This window comes from Bombina bombina, chromosome 7 (assembly GCF_027579735.1).
Source record: "Bombina bombina isolate aBomBom1 chromosome 7, aBomBom1.pri, whole genome shotgun sequence".
Lineage (NCBI taxonomy): Eukaryota > Metazoa > Chordata > Amphibia > Anura > Bombinatoridae > Bombina > Bombina bombina.
The window spans coordinates 372267180-372283427 of NC_069505.1; the positions used below are offsets into that span (position 1 = coordinate 372267180).

Here is a 16248-nt window from a genome sequence, read left to right on the forward strand (position 1 = left end):
TTTGTGTAGTTTAGTGTTTATTTATTTTTTAATTTAGATAAATGTATTTTATTAATTTAATTTATTTTTTTTGTAATCTTTTAGTGTAAGGCAGGTTAGGTTTTATTTTACAGGTAAGTAATTAGTTTTAAATAGGAATTATTTAGGTAATAATTGTAAATTTAATTTAGATTTATTTTAATTATATTTAAATTAGGGTTAGATTTAGGCTTAGAGTTACGTTAGGGTTATGCTTAGGGTTAGGGTTACGTTAGGGTTAGGCTTAGGGGTTAATATATTTATTTAGTGTTAGTTATGTTGGAGGCCAGAGGTTTAGGGGTTAATAACTTTAGTATAGTGGCGGCGACATTGGTGGCGGCAGATTATGGGTTAATAACTGTAATGTAGGTGGCGGCGATGTTAAGGGTGGCAAATTAGGGGTTAATACGTGTATTTAGGTGGCGGCAATGTTAGGGGCAGCAGATTAGGGGTTAATAAGTGTATTTAGGTGGCGGCGATGTTAGGGGCAGCAGATTAGGGGTTAATAAATGTATTAAGGTACCAGCGATGTTAGGGGCAGCAGATTAGGGGTTAATAAGTGTATTTAGGTGGCGGCGATATCGGTAGCGGCAGATTAGGGGTTAATAGTTTTATATAGGTGGCAGCGATATTAGGTGCAGCAGATTAGGGGTTAATAAGTGTATTTAGGTGGCGGCGATATCAGGAGCGGCAGATAAGGGGTTAATAGTTTTATTTAGGTGGCAGCGATGTTAGGGGCAGCAGATTAGGGGTTAATAACATTATGTAGGTTGCGGCGATGTCGGGGGCGGCAGATTATGGTGTTTAGACGTGGTTTTTATGTTAGGGTGTTAGGTTTAAACATAACTTTTTCTTTCCCCATAGACATCAATGGGGCTGCCCTACGGAGCTTTTTCTACAGGCAAAAGAGCCTCTCCCCATTGATGTCTATGGGGAAATTGTTGCATGAGCATGTCAAAGCAGCGCTTGTATTTGGGTGAGGTATGGATCTCAACGCAACCATATCGCCCACGCAAGCCGGGTTTTTCAAAACCTGTAATAGCAGCGCTATAGGGAGGTGATATAACAACGCTTTTGTGGCGCTCGTTAATTTCCCTATAGCGCTCAAAACTCGTAATCTAGCTGATTGAAAATTAGCTGCCCTGTCACACTGTGAAACCCCTTTTTAAAGAATAAACCGCATATTGTCTAATTGTATATATATATATTGTTTATATTTTCAGGTTGCTGTTAAAGTTATCTACAAAAGCAATATGGGTCCATCTAGTCTGCAGCAGGTAAAGAACTGATTTAATCAATGTACAATTTAATTTTCTGCAGATCTACTAAAGACTGTATTTTACGCTATAGATAACTACTGCAGTTGTCTAGACTAATGCCATGCACAATAGGTCTAGTTGGCACTCAGGAGTGTTAAACACACAGCAAGTTATTATAAATAACTAGAGATTTAGAACTTACTTTACCTGTTAGCTGTTTTATGAGGCTACTTTATTTAAGGTGGTTCAGTTTCTATTGTTATCATTATTTACCACCGTCTTCTATTAGTAACTTGACTCCTTTACTTTTTAGCTTCCCCTTGAGGTTACAATCCTTAAAATGCTGGATCACCCGAACATAGGTAAGTAAGACCCAATGACCCATCTGAAATGCTGCTTCTTCCTTCTCTTATATACAAGTTGTTACCAATCTCCTTCTACTTATCTCCATGGACCTTCTCACCACTATCTTCTCTCCTTTACAGCAAAACTATATGAGGTAATAGACACCGAAGACATATTATACTTATGCATGGAATATTTAAGCGGAGGTACATTATTTTTATACATTTAACCTGTTTGGTATAATAGTAACTGGTCTTAACACGTTTTAGCTTCCTATTTGCAATCATTTTTTCCTTTATCTCTCTTCAATTCCTACTGAGATTTTTTATTTTATCTATTTTATTTGACTCTTGGTCAAACCAAATTTATTTCATCATAATTTACCTTCTGTTTCTACTTTGCTCTGGATACAGGAGATCTTTTTCATTACCTTAAAGATCACGGGCGCATAGATGAGGAGAGAGCCCGAGTTTGGTTCCGGCAAGTAAGTACTTTATGAGATTCCTCACTAACGGCTAGATTTAGAGTTTGGCGTTAGCCGTCAAAACCAGCGTTACAGGCTCCTAACGCTGGTTTTGGGCTACCGCTGGTATTTAGAGTCAGTCAGGAAAGGGTCTAACGCTCACTTTCCAGCCGCGACTTTTCCATACCGCAGATCCCCTTACGTCAATTGCGTATCCTATCTTTTTAATGGGATCTTTTTAACACCGGTATTTAGAGTTGTGGCTGAAGTGAGCGTTAGAAATCTAACGACAAAACTCCAGCCACAGAAAAAAAACAGGAGTTAAGAGCTTTCTGGGCTAACGCCGGTTCATAAAGCTCTTAACTACTGTGCTCTAAAGTACACTAACACCCATAAACTACCTATGTACCCCTAAACCGAGGCCCCCCCACATTGCCGCCACTCTATTAAAAATGTTTAACCCCTAATCTGTCGACCGCACACCGCCGCCACCTACGTTATCCCTATGTACCCCTAATCTGCTGCCCCTAATACCGCCGACACCTACATAATATTTATTAACCCCTAATCTGCCGCCGCCGCTATCGCTGACCCCTGCATATTTTTTTTAATCCCTAATCTGCCGCTCCGTACACCGCCGCATCCTACATTATACCTATGTACCCCTAATCTGCTGCCCCTAACACAGCCGACCCCTATATTATATTTATTAACCCCTAATCTGCCGCCCCCAACGTCGCCTCCACCTACCTAAAATTATTAACCCCTAATCTGCCGACCGGACCACACCGCTACTATAATAAATGTATTAACCCCTAAAGCTAAGTCTAACCCTAACACTAACACACATTTAAATATAATTTAAATCTAATGAAATAAATTAACTCTTATTAAATAAATTATTCCTATTTAAAGCTAAATACTTACCTGTAAAATAAACCCTAATATAGCTACAATATAAATTATAATTATATTGTAGCTATTTTAGGATTAATATTTATTTTACAGGCAACTTTGTAATTATTTTAACCAGGTACAATAGCTATTAAATAGTTAATAACTATTTAATAGTTACCTAGTTAAAATAATTACAAAATTACCTGTAAAATAAATCCTAACCTAAGTTACAATTAAACCTAACACTACAAAAAAATATTTACAAACATTAGAAAAATATTACAACAATTTTAAACTAATTACACCTACTCTAAGCCCCCTAATAAAATAACAAAGACCCCCAAAATAAAAAAAATGCCCTACCCTATTCTAAAATACAAATAGAAAAGCTCTTTTACCTTACCAGCCCTGAAAAGGGCCCTTTGCGGGGCATGCCCCAAAGAATTCAGCTCTTTTGCCTGTAAAAAAAACCCATACAATACCCCCCCCAACATTACAACCCACCACCCACATACCCCTAATCTAACCCAAACCCCCCTTAAATAAACCTAACACTAATCCCCTGAAGATCTCCCTACCTTGTCTTCACCACGCCGGGTTCACCGATCGATCCAGAAGAGCCTCCGATGTCTTGATCCAAGCCCAAGCGGGGGGCTGAAGATGCCCATGATCCGACTGAAGTCTTCATCCAAGCGGGAGCGGAAGAGGTCCATGATCGGACTGAAGTCTTCTATCAAGCGGCATCTTCAATCTTCTTTCTTCCGGATCCATGGTCATCCCGCCGACGCGGAACATCCATCTTCACCGACGACTTCCCGACGAATGACGGTTCCTTTAAGGGACGTCATCCAAGATGGCGTCCCTCGAATTCCGATTGGCTGATAGGATTCTATCAGCCAATCGGAATTAAGGTAGGAAAATTCTGATTGGCTGATTGAATCAGCCAATCAGATTCAAGTTCAATCCGATTGGCTGATCCGATCAGCCAATCAGATTGAGCTTGCATTCTATTGGCTGATCGGAACAGCCAATCGGATTGAACTTGAATCTGATTGGCTGATTCCATCAGCCAATCAGAATTTTCCTACCTTAATTCCGATTGGCTGATAGAATCCTATCAGCCAATCGGAATTCGAGGGACGCCATCTTGGATGACGTCCCTTAAAGGAACCGTCATTCGTCGGGATGTCGTCGGTGAAGATGGATGTTCCACGTCGGCGGGATGACCATGGATCCGGAAGAAAGAAGATTGAAGATGCCGCTTGATAGAAGACTTCAGCCCGATCATGGACCTCTTCAGCTCCCGCTTGGATGAAGACTTCAGTCGGATCATGGACCTCTTCAGCTCCCGCTTGGATCAAGACTTCAGCCGGATCATGGACATCTTCAGCCCCCCGCTTGGGCTTGGATGAAGACTTCGGAGGCTCCTCAGGACCGATCGGTGAACCCGGTGTGGTGAAGACAAGGTAGGGAGATCTTCAGGGGCTTAGAGTTAGGTTTATTTAAGGGGGGTTTGGGTTAGATTAGGGGTATGTGGGTGGTGGGTTGTAATGTTGGGGGGGGTATTGTATGTTTTTTTTTTACAGGCAAAAGAGCTGAATTCTTTGGGGCATGCCCCGCAAAGGGCCCTTTTCAGGGCTGGTAAGGTAAAAGAGCTTTTCTATTTGTATTTTAGAATAGGGTAGGGCATTTTTTTTATTTTGGGGGTCTTTGTTATTTTATTAGGGGGCTTAGAGTAGGTGTAATTAGTTTAAAATTGTTGTAATATTTTTCTAATGTTTGTAAATATTTTTTTATTTTTTGTAACTTAGTTCTTTTTTATTTTTTGTACTTTAGTTAGTTTATTTCATTGTATTTATTTGTAGGTATTGTTTTTAATTAATTTATTGATAGTGTAGTGTTAGGTTTAATTGTAGATAATTGTAGATAGTTTATTTAAGTAATTTATTGATAGTGTAGTGTTAGGTTTAACTGCAACTTAGGTTAGGATTTATTTTACAGGTAATTTTGTAATTATTTTAACTAGGTAGCAATTAAATAGTTATTAACTATTTAATAGCTATTGTACCTGGTTAAAATAATTACAAAGTTGCCTGTAAAATAAATATTAATCCTAAAATAGCTACAATATAATTATAATTTATATTGTAGCTATATTAGGGTTTATTTTACAGGTAAGTATTTAGATTTAAATAGGAATAATTTATTTAATAAGATTTATTTTATTTCATTAGATTTAAATTATATTTAAGTTAGGGGGGTGTTAGGGTTAGGGTTAGACTTAGCTTTAGGGGTTAATACATTTATTATAGTAGCGGTGTGGTCCGGTCGGCAGATTAGGTGTTAATAATTGTAGGTAGGTGGAGGTGACGTTGGGGCGGCAGATTAGGGGTTAATAAATATAATATAGGGGTCGGCGGTGTTAGGGGCAGCAGATTAGGGGTACATAGGTATAATGTAGGTTGCGGCGGTGTACGGAGCGGCAGATTAGGGGTTAATAATAATATGTAGGGGTCAGCGATAGCGGGGGCGGCAGATTAGGGGTTAATAAGTGTAAGGTTAGGGGTGTTTAGACTCGGGGTACATGTTAGGGTGTTAGGTGCAGACATAGGAAGTGTTTCCCCATAGTAAACAATGGGGCTGCGTTAGGAGCTGAACGCTGCTTTTTTGCAGGTGTTAGGTTTTTTTTCAGCTCAAACTGCCCCATTGTTTCCTATGGGGATATCGTGCACGAGCACGTTTTTGAAGCTGGCCGCATCCGTAAGCAACGCTGGTATTTAGAGTTGCAGTGGCGGTAAATTATGTTCTACGCTCCTTTTTGGAGCCTAACGCACTGAAAACCCAGCCATTCTGTGAACTCTAAATACCAGCGGTATTTAAAAGGTGCAGCCAAAAAAAAGCCAGCGTTAGCTACGCGGGTCGTTACCGACAAAACTCTAAATCTAGCCGTTAATATCTCAATGCTCAGATGTGCTAGAGTTAGTCTGTTGTATAACACAAAGATTCTATCAATATGTGTTATTTACACATTATGTTATACATATGATAAACATCCTTATTGCATTCTAAAACATTGTTCAATTGGACTCACTCTATTTAAAGGGATAGTCTAGTCAAAACTAAAATAAATATGATTCAGAAAGACCAGGCAATTTTAAGCAACTTTCTAATTCACTCCTATTATCACTTTTTCTTCGTTCTCTTAGTATCTTTGTATAAAAAAGCTGGAATTTTAAGCATAGGAGCCGGCCCATTTTTGATTCAGCACCTGGGTAGTGCTTGCTGATTAGTGTCTAAATGTAGCCATCCAATTAGCAAGCGCTACCCAGGTGCTGAACCAAAAACGGGCCGGCTCATATGCTTACATTCTAGCTTTTTAAAATAAAGATACCAAGAGAACGAAGAGAAATTGATAATAGGAGTAAATTAGAAAGTTGCTTAAAATTGCAAGCTTTATCTGAATCATGAAAGATTCATTTTGAATAGACTATCCCTTTAAGAAACTTAAAATAAATTAATAAGACTACAGTAATCACAACAAGTAATATAGCAGTGAAGTAATAAAACCAAACAATTACCTAGATTACGAGTTGTGCGCTAAACAGGGTGCAAAAATAACGCCAAAAAATTTGTGCTATATCACTTTCCATAGTGATGCCATTAGGAGTTACTGAAAAGCCTCCTTGTGCTGTGCGATATGGTGATATCAAGGGCTCACTTGACGTGCTCGTGCACGCTTTCCCCCATAAACATCAATGGGGAGAAAGTGTTAGAAAAAAAACACCTGCGATCGCGGAATGGAGATCGCCGTAATGCAACCCCATTGCTGTCTATTGGGGAAAGAAAGTTGTTTAACCCCTTAACGACCAAGGACGTACGCCACACGTCCTCAAAAAAAATACAGTTAATGAACGAGGACGTGTGGCGTACGTCCTTGGTCTGGAAAGCAGCTGGAAGCGATCCTGCTTGCTTCCAGCTGCTTTCCGGTTATTGCAGTGATGCCTCGATATCGAGGCATCCTGCAATAACCCCCCCTTGGCCATCCGATGCAGAGAGAGCCACTCTGTGGCCCTCTCTGCACCGGACATCGGTGGCCGGTATCGTTGGTGGGTGGGAGCAAGTCTGGGAGGCGGGTGGGCGGCCATCAATGTGCCGAGTGGAGTGGAGGGGGGCAGGATCGGGGGTGGGACAGACGGGAGCGCGCATGGGAGCGTGCGCGTGCACGGGGGCGGCAGGCGGGCGCGTGCACGGGGTGGGAGCGGGAGGGAACCGCTACACTGCAGAAAAATAAAGCTGTAAAAAGTAGAAAAAAAAAAGTTTTGAAAGCTGTAAATAAACAGCTAAGGGATCTGGAAGAGGTGGGGGGTTGGTCTTGGGGGAGGGGAAGCTACACTACAGAAAAGGGCATTTTTTAAAAAAAAAGGCACATTTTTTACTAAACTGGGTACTGGCAGACAGCTGCCAGTACCCAAGATGGCGCCCATTAAGGCAGAGGGGAAGCGTTAGAGAGCTGTTTGGTGGGGGGTCAGTGAGGTTGGAGGCTAAGGGGGGATCCTACACAGCAGCATATGTAAATATGCTAAAAACACACACAAAAAAAACCAAATATAGCTTTTATTTTAGTACTGGCAGAGTTTCTGCCAGTACTTAAGATGGCGGGGACAATTGTGGGGTGGGGGAGGGAAGAGAGCTGTTTTGGAGGGATCAGGGGGTCTCATGTTTCAGGTGGGAGGCTGAGCTCTACACTAAAGCTAAAATTAACCCTGCAAGCTCCCTACAAGCTACATAATTAACCCCTTCACTCCTAGCCATAATACACGTGTGAAATGCAGTGGCATTTGGCGGCCTTCTAATTACCAAAAAGCAATGCCAAAGCCATATATGTCTGCTATTTCTGAACAAAGGGGATCCCAGAGAAGCATTTACAACCATTTGTGCCATAATTGCACAAGCTGTTTGTAAATAATTTCAGGGAGAAACCTAAAGTTTGTGAAATAGGGAACTTTTTTTTTTTATTTGATCGCATTTGGCGGTGAAATGGTGGCATGAAATATACCAAAATGGGCCTAGATCAATACTTTGGGTTGTCCACTACACTACAGCTAAAATTAACCCTACAAGCTACATAATTAACCCCTTCACTGCTGGGCATAATACATGTGTGGTGCGCAGTGGCATTTAGCGGCCTTCTAATTACCAAAAAGCAATGCAAAAGCCATATATGTCTGCTATTTCTGAATAAAGGGGATCCCAGAGAAGCATTTACAACCATTTGTGCCATAATTGCATAAGCTGTTTGTAAATGATTTCAGTGAGAAACCTAAAATTGTGAAAAATTTAACGTTTTTTTTAATTTGATCGCATTTGGCGGTGAAATGGTGGCATGAAATATACCAAAATTGGCCTAGATCAATACTTGGGGTTGTCTACTACACTAAACTAAAGCTAAAATTATCCCTAAAAGCTCCCTACATGCTCCATAATTAACCCCTTCACTGCTGGTCATAATACACGTGTAGTGCGCAGTGGCACTACAAAAATGGGCCTAGATGAATACTTTGGGATGTCTACTAAAAAAAATATATATATACATGTCAATGGATATTCAGAGATTCCTGAAAGATATTAGTGTTCTAATGTAACTAGCGCTAATTTTGAAAAATAATGGTTTGGAAATAGCAAAGTGCTACTTGTATTTATGGCCCTATAACTTACAAAAAAAGCAAAGAACATGTAAACATTGGGTATTTCTAAACTCAGAACAAAATTTAGAAACTATTTAGTACGGGTGTTTTTTGGTGGTTGTAGATGGGTAACAGATTTTGGGGGTCAAAGTTAGAAAAAGTGTGGGGGTTTTTTCAATTTTTTCCTCATATTTTATAATTTTTTATAGTAAATTATAAGATATGATGAAAATAATGGTATCTTTAGAAAGTCCATTTAATGGTGAGAAAAACAGTATATAATATGTGTGGGTACAGTAAATGAGTAAGAGGAAATTTACAGCTAAACACAAACAACGCAGAAATGTAAAAATAGCCTTGGTCCCAAACGGACAGAAAATGGAAAAGTGCTGTGGTCATTAATCGATATCGAGGCATCCTGCAATAACCCCCCCTTGCCGATCCGATGCAGAGAGAGCCACTCTGTGGCCCTCTCTGCACCGGACATCGGTGGCCGGTATCGTTGGTGGGTGGGAGCAAGTCTGGGAGGCGGGTGGGCGGCCATCAATGTGCCGAGTGGAGTGGAGGGGGGCAGGATCGGGGGTGGGACAGACGGGAGCGCGCATGGGAGCGCGCGCGTGCACGGGGGCGGCAGGCGGGCGCGTGCACGGGGTGGGAGCGGGAGGGAACCGCTACACTGCAGAAAAATAAAGCTGTAAAAAGTAGAAAAAAAAAGTTTTGAAAGCTGTAAATAAACAGCTAAGGGATCTGGAAGAGGTGGGGGGTTGGTCTTGGGGGAGGGGAAGCTACACTACAGAAAAGGGCATTTTTTTTTAAAAAAAAGGCACATTTTTTACTAAACTGGGTACTGGCAGACAGCTGCCAGTACCCAAGATGGCGCCCATTAAGGCAGAGGGGAAGCGTTAGAGAGCTGTTTGGTGGGGGGTCAGTGAGGTTGGAGGCTAAGGGGGGATCCTACACAGCAGCATATGTAAATATGCTAAAAACACACACAAAAGAAACCAAATATAGCTTTTATTTTAGTACTGGCAGAGTTTCTGCCAGTACTTAAGATGGCGGGGACAATTGTGGGGTGGGGGAGGGAAGAGAGCTGTTTTGGAGGGATCAGGGGGTCTCATGTTTCAGGTGGGAGGCTGAGCTCTACACTAAAGCTAAAATTAACCCTGCAAGCTCCCTACAAGCTACATAATTAACCCCTTCACTCCTAGCCATAATACACGTGTGAAATGCAGTGGCATTTGGCGGCCTTCTAATTACCAAAAAGCAATGCCAAAGCCATATATGTCTGCTATTTCTGAACAAAGGGGATCCCAGAGAAGCATTTACAACCATTTGTGCCATAATTGCACAAGCTGTTTGTAAATAATTTCAGGGAGAAACCTAAAGTTTGTGAAATAGGGAACTTTTTTTTTTTATTTGATCGCATTTGGCGGTGAAATGGTGGCATGAAATATACCAAAATGGGCCTAGATCAATACTTTGGGTTGTCCACTACACTACAGCTAAAATTAACCCTACAAGCTACATAATTAACCCCTTCACTGCTGGGCATAATACATGTGTGGTGCGCAGTGGCATTTAGCGGCCTTCTAATTACCAAAAAGCAATGCAAAAGCCATATATGTCTGCTATTTCTGAATAAAGGGGATCCCAGAGAAGCATTTACAACCATTTGTGCCATAATTGCATAAGCTGTTTGTAAATGATTTCAGTGAGAAACCTAAAATTGTGAAAAATTTAACGTTTTTTTTAATTTGATCGCATTTGGCGGTGAAATGGTGGCATGAAATATACCAAAATTGGCCTAGATCAATACTTGGGGTTGTCTACTACACTAAACTAAAGCTAAAATTATCCCTAAAAGCTCCCTACATGCTCCATAATTAACCCCTTCACTGCTGGTCATAATACACGTGTAGTGCGCAGTGGCACTACAAAAATGGGCCTAGATGAATACTTTGGGATGTCTACTAAAAAAAATATATATATACATGTCAATGGATATTCAGAGATTCCTGAAAGATATCAGTGTTCTAATGTAACTAGTCACTAATTTTGAAAAGAAATGGTTTGGAAATAGCAAAGTGCTACTTGTATTTATGGCCCTATAGTTTACAAAAAAAGTAAAAGAACATGTAAACATTGGGTATTTCTAAACTCAGGACAAAATTTAGAAACTATTTAGCATGGGTGTTTTTTGGTGGTTGTAGATGTGTAACAGATTTTGGGGGTCAAAGTTAGAAAAAGTGTGGGTTTTTTTCCATTTTTTCCTCATATTTTATAATTTTTTTATAGTAAATTATAAGATATGATGAAAATAATGGTATCTTTAGAAAGTCCATTTAATGGTGAGAAAAACAGGTATATAATATGTGTGGGTACAGTAAATGAGTAAGAGGAAAATTACAGCTAAACACAAACACCTCAAAAATGTAAAAATAGCCTTGGTCCCAAACGGACAGAAAATGGAAAAGTGCTGTGGTCATTAAGGGGTTAAGGGGCTAAAGGGACACTGAACCCAAAAATTTTCTTTTGTGATTCAGATAGAGCATGCAATTTTAAGCAACTTTCTAATTTACTCCTATTATCAATTTTTCTTCATTCTCTTGCTATCTTTATATGAAAAAGAAGGCATCTAAGCTTTTTTCTTGGTTCAGACTCTGGACAGCAGTTTTTGATTGGTGGATAAATTTATCCACCAATCAGCAAGGACAACCTAGGTTGTTCACCAAAAAGGGGGCCGGCATCTAAACTTACATTCTTGCATTTCAAATAAAGATACCAAGAGAATAAAGAACATTTGATAATACAGGGAGTGCAGAATTATTAGGCAAGTTGTATTTTTGAGGATTAATTTTATTATTGAAGAACAACCATGTTCTCAATGAACCCAAAAAACTCATTAATATCAAAGCTGAATAGTTTTGGAAGTAGTTTTTAGTTTGTTTTTAGTTATAGCTATTTTAGGGGGATATCTGTGTGTGCAGGTGACTATTACTGTGCATAATTATTAGGCAACTTAACAAAAAACAAATATATACCCATTTCAATTATTTATTTTTACCAGTGAAACCAATATAACATCTCAACATTCACAAATATACATTTCTGACATTCAGAAACAAAACAAAAACAAATCAGTGACCAATATAGCCACCTTTCTTTGCAAGGACACTCAAAAGCCTGCCATCCATGGATTCTGTCAGTGTTTTGATCTGTTCACCATCAACATTGCGTGCAGCAGCAACCACAGCCTCCCAGACACTGTTCAGAGAGGTGTACTGTTTTCCCTCCTTGTAAATCTCACATTTGATGATGGACCACAGGTTCTCAATGGGGTTCAGATCAGGTGAACAAGGAGGCCATGTCATTAGATTTTCTTCTTTTATACCCTTTCTTGCCAGCCACGCTGTGGAGTACTTGGACGCGTGTGATGGAGCATTGTCCTGCATGAAAATCATGTTTTTCTTGAAGGATGCAGACTTCTTCCTGTACCACTGCTTGAAGAAGGTGTCTTCCAGAAACTGGCAGTAGGACTGGGAGTTGAGCTTGACTCCATCCTCAACCCGAAAAGGCCCCACAAGCTCATCTGGCCCATCAAGACTCACTCTCATTTCATCAGTCCATAAAACCTTAGAAAAATCAGTCTTGAGATATTTCTTGGCCCAGTCTTGACGTTTCAGCTTGTGTGTCTTGTTCAGTGGAGGTCGTCTTTCAGCCTTTCTTACCTTGGCCATGTCTCTGAGTATTGCACACCTTGTGCTTTTGGGCACTCCAGTGATGTTGCAGCTCTGAAATATGGCCAAACTGGTGGCAAGTGGCATCTTGGCAGCTGCACGCTTGACTTTTCTCAGTTCATGGGCAGTTATTTTGCGCCTTGGTTTTTCCACACGCTTCTTGCGACCCTGTTGACTGTTTTGAATGAAACGCTTGATTGTTCGATGATCACGCTTCAGAAGCTTTGCAATTTTAAGAGTGCTGCATCCCTCTGCAAGATATCTCACTATTTTTGACTTTTCTGAGCCTGTCAAGTCCTTCTTTTGACCCATTTTGCCAAAGGAAAGGAAGTTGCCTAATAATTATGCTCACCTGATATAGGGTGTTGATGTCATTAGACCACACCCCTTCTCATTACAGAGATGCACATCACCTAATATGCTTAATTGGTAGTAGGCTTTCGAGCCTATACAGCTTGGAGTAAGACAACATGCATAAAGAGGATGATGTGGTCAAAATACTCATTTGCCTAATAATTCTGCACTCCCTGTAGGAGTAAATTAGAATGTTGCTTAAAATGTCATGCTCTATCTGAATCACAAAAGAAAAAATGTGGGCTCAGTGAGTCAGTGTCCCTTTAAACCTAACACCCTAACATAAACCCCTAGTCTAAACACCCCTAATCTGCCGCCCCTGACATCACTGACACTAAATAAAATGATTAACCCCTAAAGCGCCGCTCCCTGACATTGCCGACACTAAATAAACCTATAAACCCCTAAACCGCTGGCCCCTCACATCGCCAACACTATTTAAATATATTAACCCCTAAACCGCCGGCCCCTCACATCGCAAAACTCTAAATTAAACTATTGACCCCTAAACCTAACACCCCCACCTAACTTTAAATTAAAATTACAATATAACTATTTTTAATTCAGTAAAAATTTACCTGTGAAATAAAAACAACTAAGTTTAACCCCTTAATGACCAGACCATTTTTCCATTTTCTTACCCTTAAGGACATTAAATGGACTTTCTAAAGATACCATTATTTTCATCATATCTTATAATTCACTATACATTTTTTTTATAAAATATGAGGAAAAAATGGAAAAAAAACACACTTTTTCTAACTTTGACCCCCAAAATCTGTTACACATAGGCTTACTGTAACGGTACCAACAGTATACCAAGGGTTAACACCAGGGAACAATGTCCTGCATAGGGAATCAGCAATTCACAACCCAGCCAGTTTTCAGGTTTAAAACAGAATGACATTTATTAAAAGGCTATGCCTAGTATTTATGCCGGTTTGACCCCCCCCCCAGATCGGGGGGGGGGGGTTGAAAGAATGTTGTACATTAGATGAAGGGAACACACCCTTGACATGATACAATAGATTTACCTTGCTTAAGCTGATAACAATTTAAACACAAGACACATTTGGCTTTTCTTATCACCTAAGCATTTGCTCTCTGAGGGTGATTAAACAATGGACTGTTTATCAATAACATTAATGACAGTGCACAATAGCTGAGGCTAAAGCTGAACACAGTTAACTCTTTCAGTGCTGACAGAAGGGTCTGTCACATCTACATAGCACAATATACAGCCTATAGACAACCTTTCTTACGTTATAGTCCAGAAGTGGCTAGGTTTGCCACAATGCTCCCCCAGAACCAAGCCGGCATACACAGTCTGATCCCAACGGATCGGCTTGGGGATGTCCGGGGCAACAACTTTCGGCTCAAGTAAGCTACGGGGTGTTCTCCGCCATCTGCTCCAACTTGGCTCAGTACTGCCCCCACCCCAAACATGGAAGCGTCTCTTCCCGGAGGGACTGGGCTTGGGTAGTCACAGGGTTAACATCAGCGGGATCCATGGGAGCATAGGCAGAAACAAGGGGGGCCAAGTCATTTCCAAGGAGAACATCAGCAGGTAAGTCCTTCTTGACCCCCACATTCACAAGTCTAGCGCCCACTCCCCAATCCAAATGTACCCTGGCAACAGGTAGGCGGAACACAGTGCCCCCTGCTACCCTCACAGCCATAGTGTCTCCAGTGTGCTGTTTCTCAGACACCAAGTTCTCTTGAAGCAAGGTCATGGTAGCACCAGTATCCCGTAGACCACTGACCTCCTTCCCATTCACTTTAACCCGCTGCCGGTTATTCCGGTGGGCAGCTTGCACGGGGTCTGCTTCATGTAGGCTGCCCCAGCATTCTGGCACCTCTACGTAGCGGGCCGCAGGCTGAGGATTATGTGGGATTCCGCCGGCGGGTCTTCTCCAGGACTGTGCTTGATTTGCTGCGTTTAGGGGACACTCTGGTCTTTTGTGCCCTAGTCGCTTACATCCAAAGCACCGAATAGGTTGTGAGTAGCCCCGCGAATTGAACCGGCCTCTCTGAGGGTAGTTCGTGGCCGGAGGCCGTGTGGTATAGCGGTGCGCCGGGGGTTGGTAACTGGCAGCTGCTGGGGTGACTGGGGGTCTGTACTCCACTCTAGCAGTGGGCAATCGGTATACTGCTCCCCCTGCCCCTCGTACTGCCACGGATCCGCCAGTGGGTGCTGTATCCGGCACCAAATGGGGAGCTATCAGGGTTAAAGTAGCTCCCGAATCCCGAAGTCCCTGGACCGACATCACCTCATGCAGAATTCCCAGGGGTTCCTCGGCTTGGGTGCTCAACACCTCATGAGCGGCTGGCTCCGTTTGGTAATGGTGAGCAGCCGCCCTTGGGGCCAGGTTCTGTCTGACCTGGTTCCAAGCTTGTCTGCTCCGATTTTGGGTGCACTCACGTGCCATATGTCCCCACTGCTTGCAGGTGTGGCATTGTATATTAGCCCGTCCGTTGTTAGGCTGTAGTCCATGGTGCCTCCTGGCATCAAAATGCTGGTCTGCTAATCTGGCTGCTTCGGTTAAGGTGAGGGGTTTTCGATCTCTCACCCATTCTTGGGCTTCTGGGGACAAGCCGTTAAAGAATTGCTCCAACAGCATCAGTTGTCGCAATTCTTCCATGGTGGTAGCTTGGCTGGCCTGTATCCACCCTTGAGATGCTTGATCCAGCTTGTGGGCCCACTCTGCATGTGAATCTCTTTCTGGCTTGCGCAGGCCTCTAAACTTGCGCCGGTATGCCTCTGAGGTAATGGCATATCTTTCCAAGATCGCTCTCTTCACTTTAGCGTAATCCTTGCTGTCCTCCCTGGGTACAGCGCGATACGCTTCCGCTGCCCTACCGGCTAGCTTGCCTGCTAGCACCGGCACCCATACGGACTGCTCCAAATCATGTAACTCGCACAGTCTCTCAAAATCCTGTAAATACCCATCAATCTCATCCTTCTCCTCACAAAACATTTTAAATGCATGGTATGGGATTTTGGGTCTTACTGGGTTGCTGAGTGCGTCCAAAATGGATTCTGCTCGGGAGGATGCATTCCGCGGACTGTGTGCCATCACGTACTCCTGCACATCTGCCATTACCACGGATAGCATATCCCGTGGTACAGGTTGGGGTAAAAATTCCAGCCTGGTCCTCATTTCCCTCTGGTATAGGGTCTCCTCCATGGCTGCTGGAGGCGTAGCGCTGCGAGCTCTGTCTCCCTCCATCAGCTCAGCAATTAATATAGCCTTGGGTTTGCTGCTGCCTATCTTTCCCCTGGCTTCTAGCAGTTCCTTTTACGTTTGTCTCTTTAGCTTAGAATAATCCATCTCCATTCACTTCGGTCCCTGGTACTCCTTCCATCTTAGTCAGTATTGTAGTAATCCCCCTCTTCCTGAGGTTACTGGCTTGTGTAGTTGCTCTTCTGGGCGATAAGGTTCATTCCGTCGCTTGCCACCAATTGTAACGGCACCAACAGTATACCAAGG

At 42.0% G+C, this 16248-nt stretch overlaps 1 protein-coding gene across 2 annotated transcripts in view; it reads left to right on the forward strand.

Moving 5' to 3' along the window:
- The first annotated feature begins 1263 nt into the window (after positions 1-1263).
- LOC128635911 (serine/threonine-protein kinase MARK1-like) overlaps positions 1264-16248 on the forward strand; it is a 31300-nt gene continuing 16315 nt past the window's right edge. For both annotated transcript variants that reach the window (XM_053689006.1, XM_053689007.1), the window contains exons 1-4: positions 1264-1295; positions 1591-1639; positions 1763-1828; positions 2036-2106. In XM_053689006.1, coding sequence (XP_053544981.1) covers positions 1272-1295; positions 1591-1639; positions 1763-1828; positions 2036-2106 — 210 coding nt within the window. In that variant the 5' untranslated portion in view covers positions 1264-1271. The remainder of the gene's footprint in view (positions 1296-1590; positions 1640-1762; positions 1829-2035; positions 2107-16248) is intronic.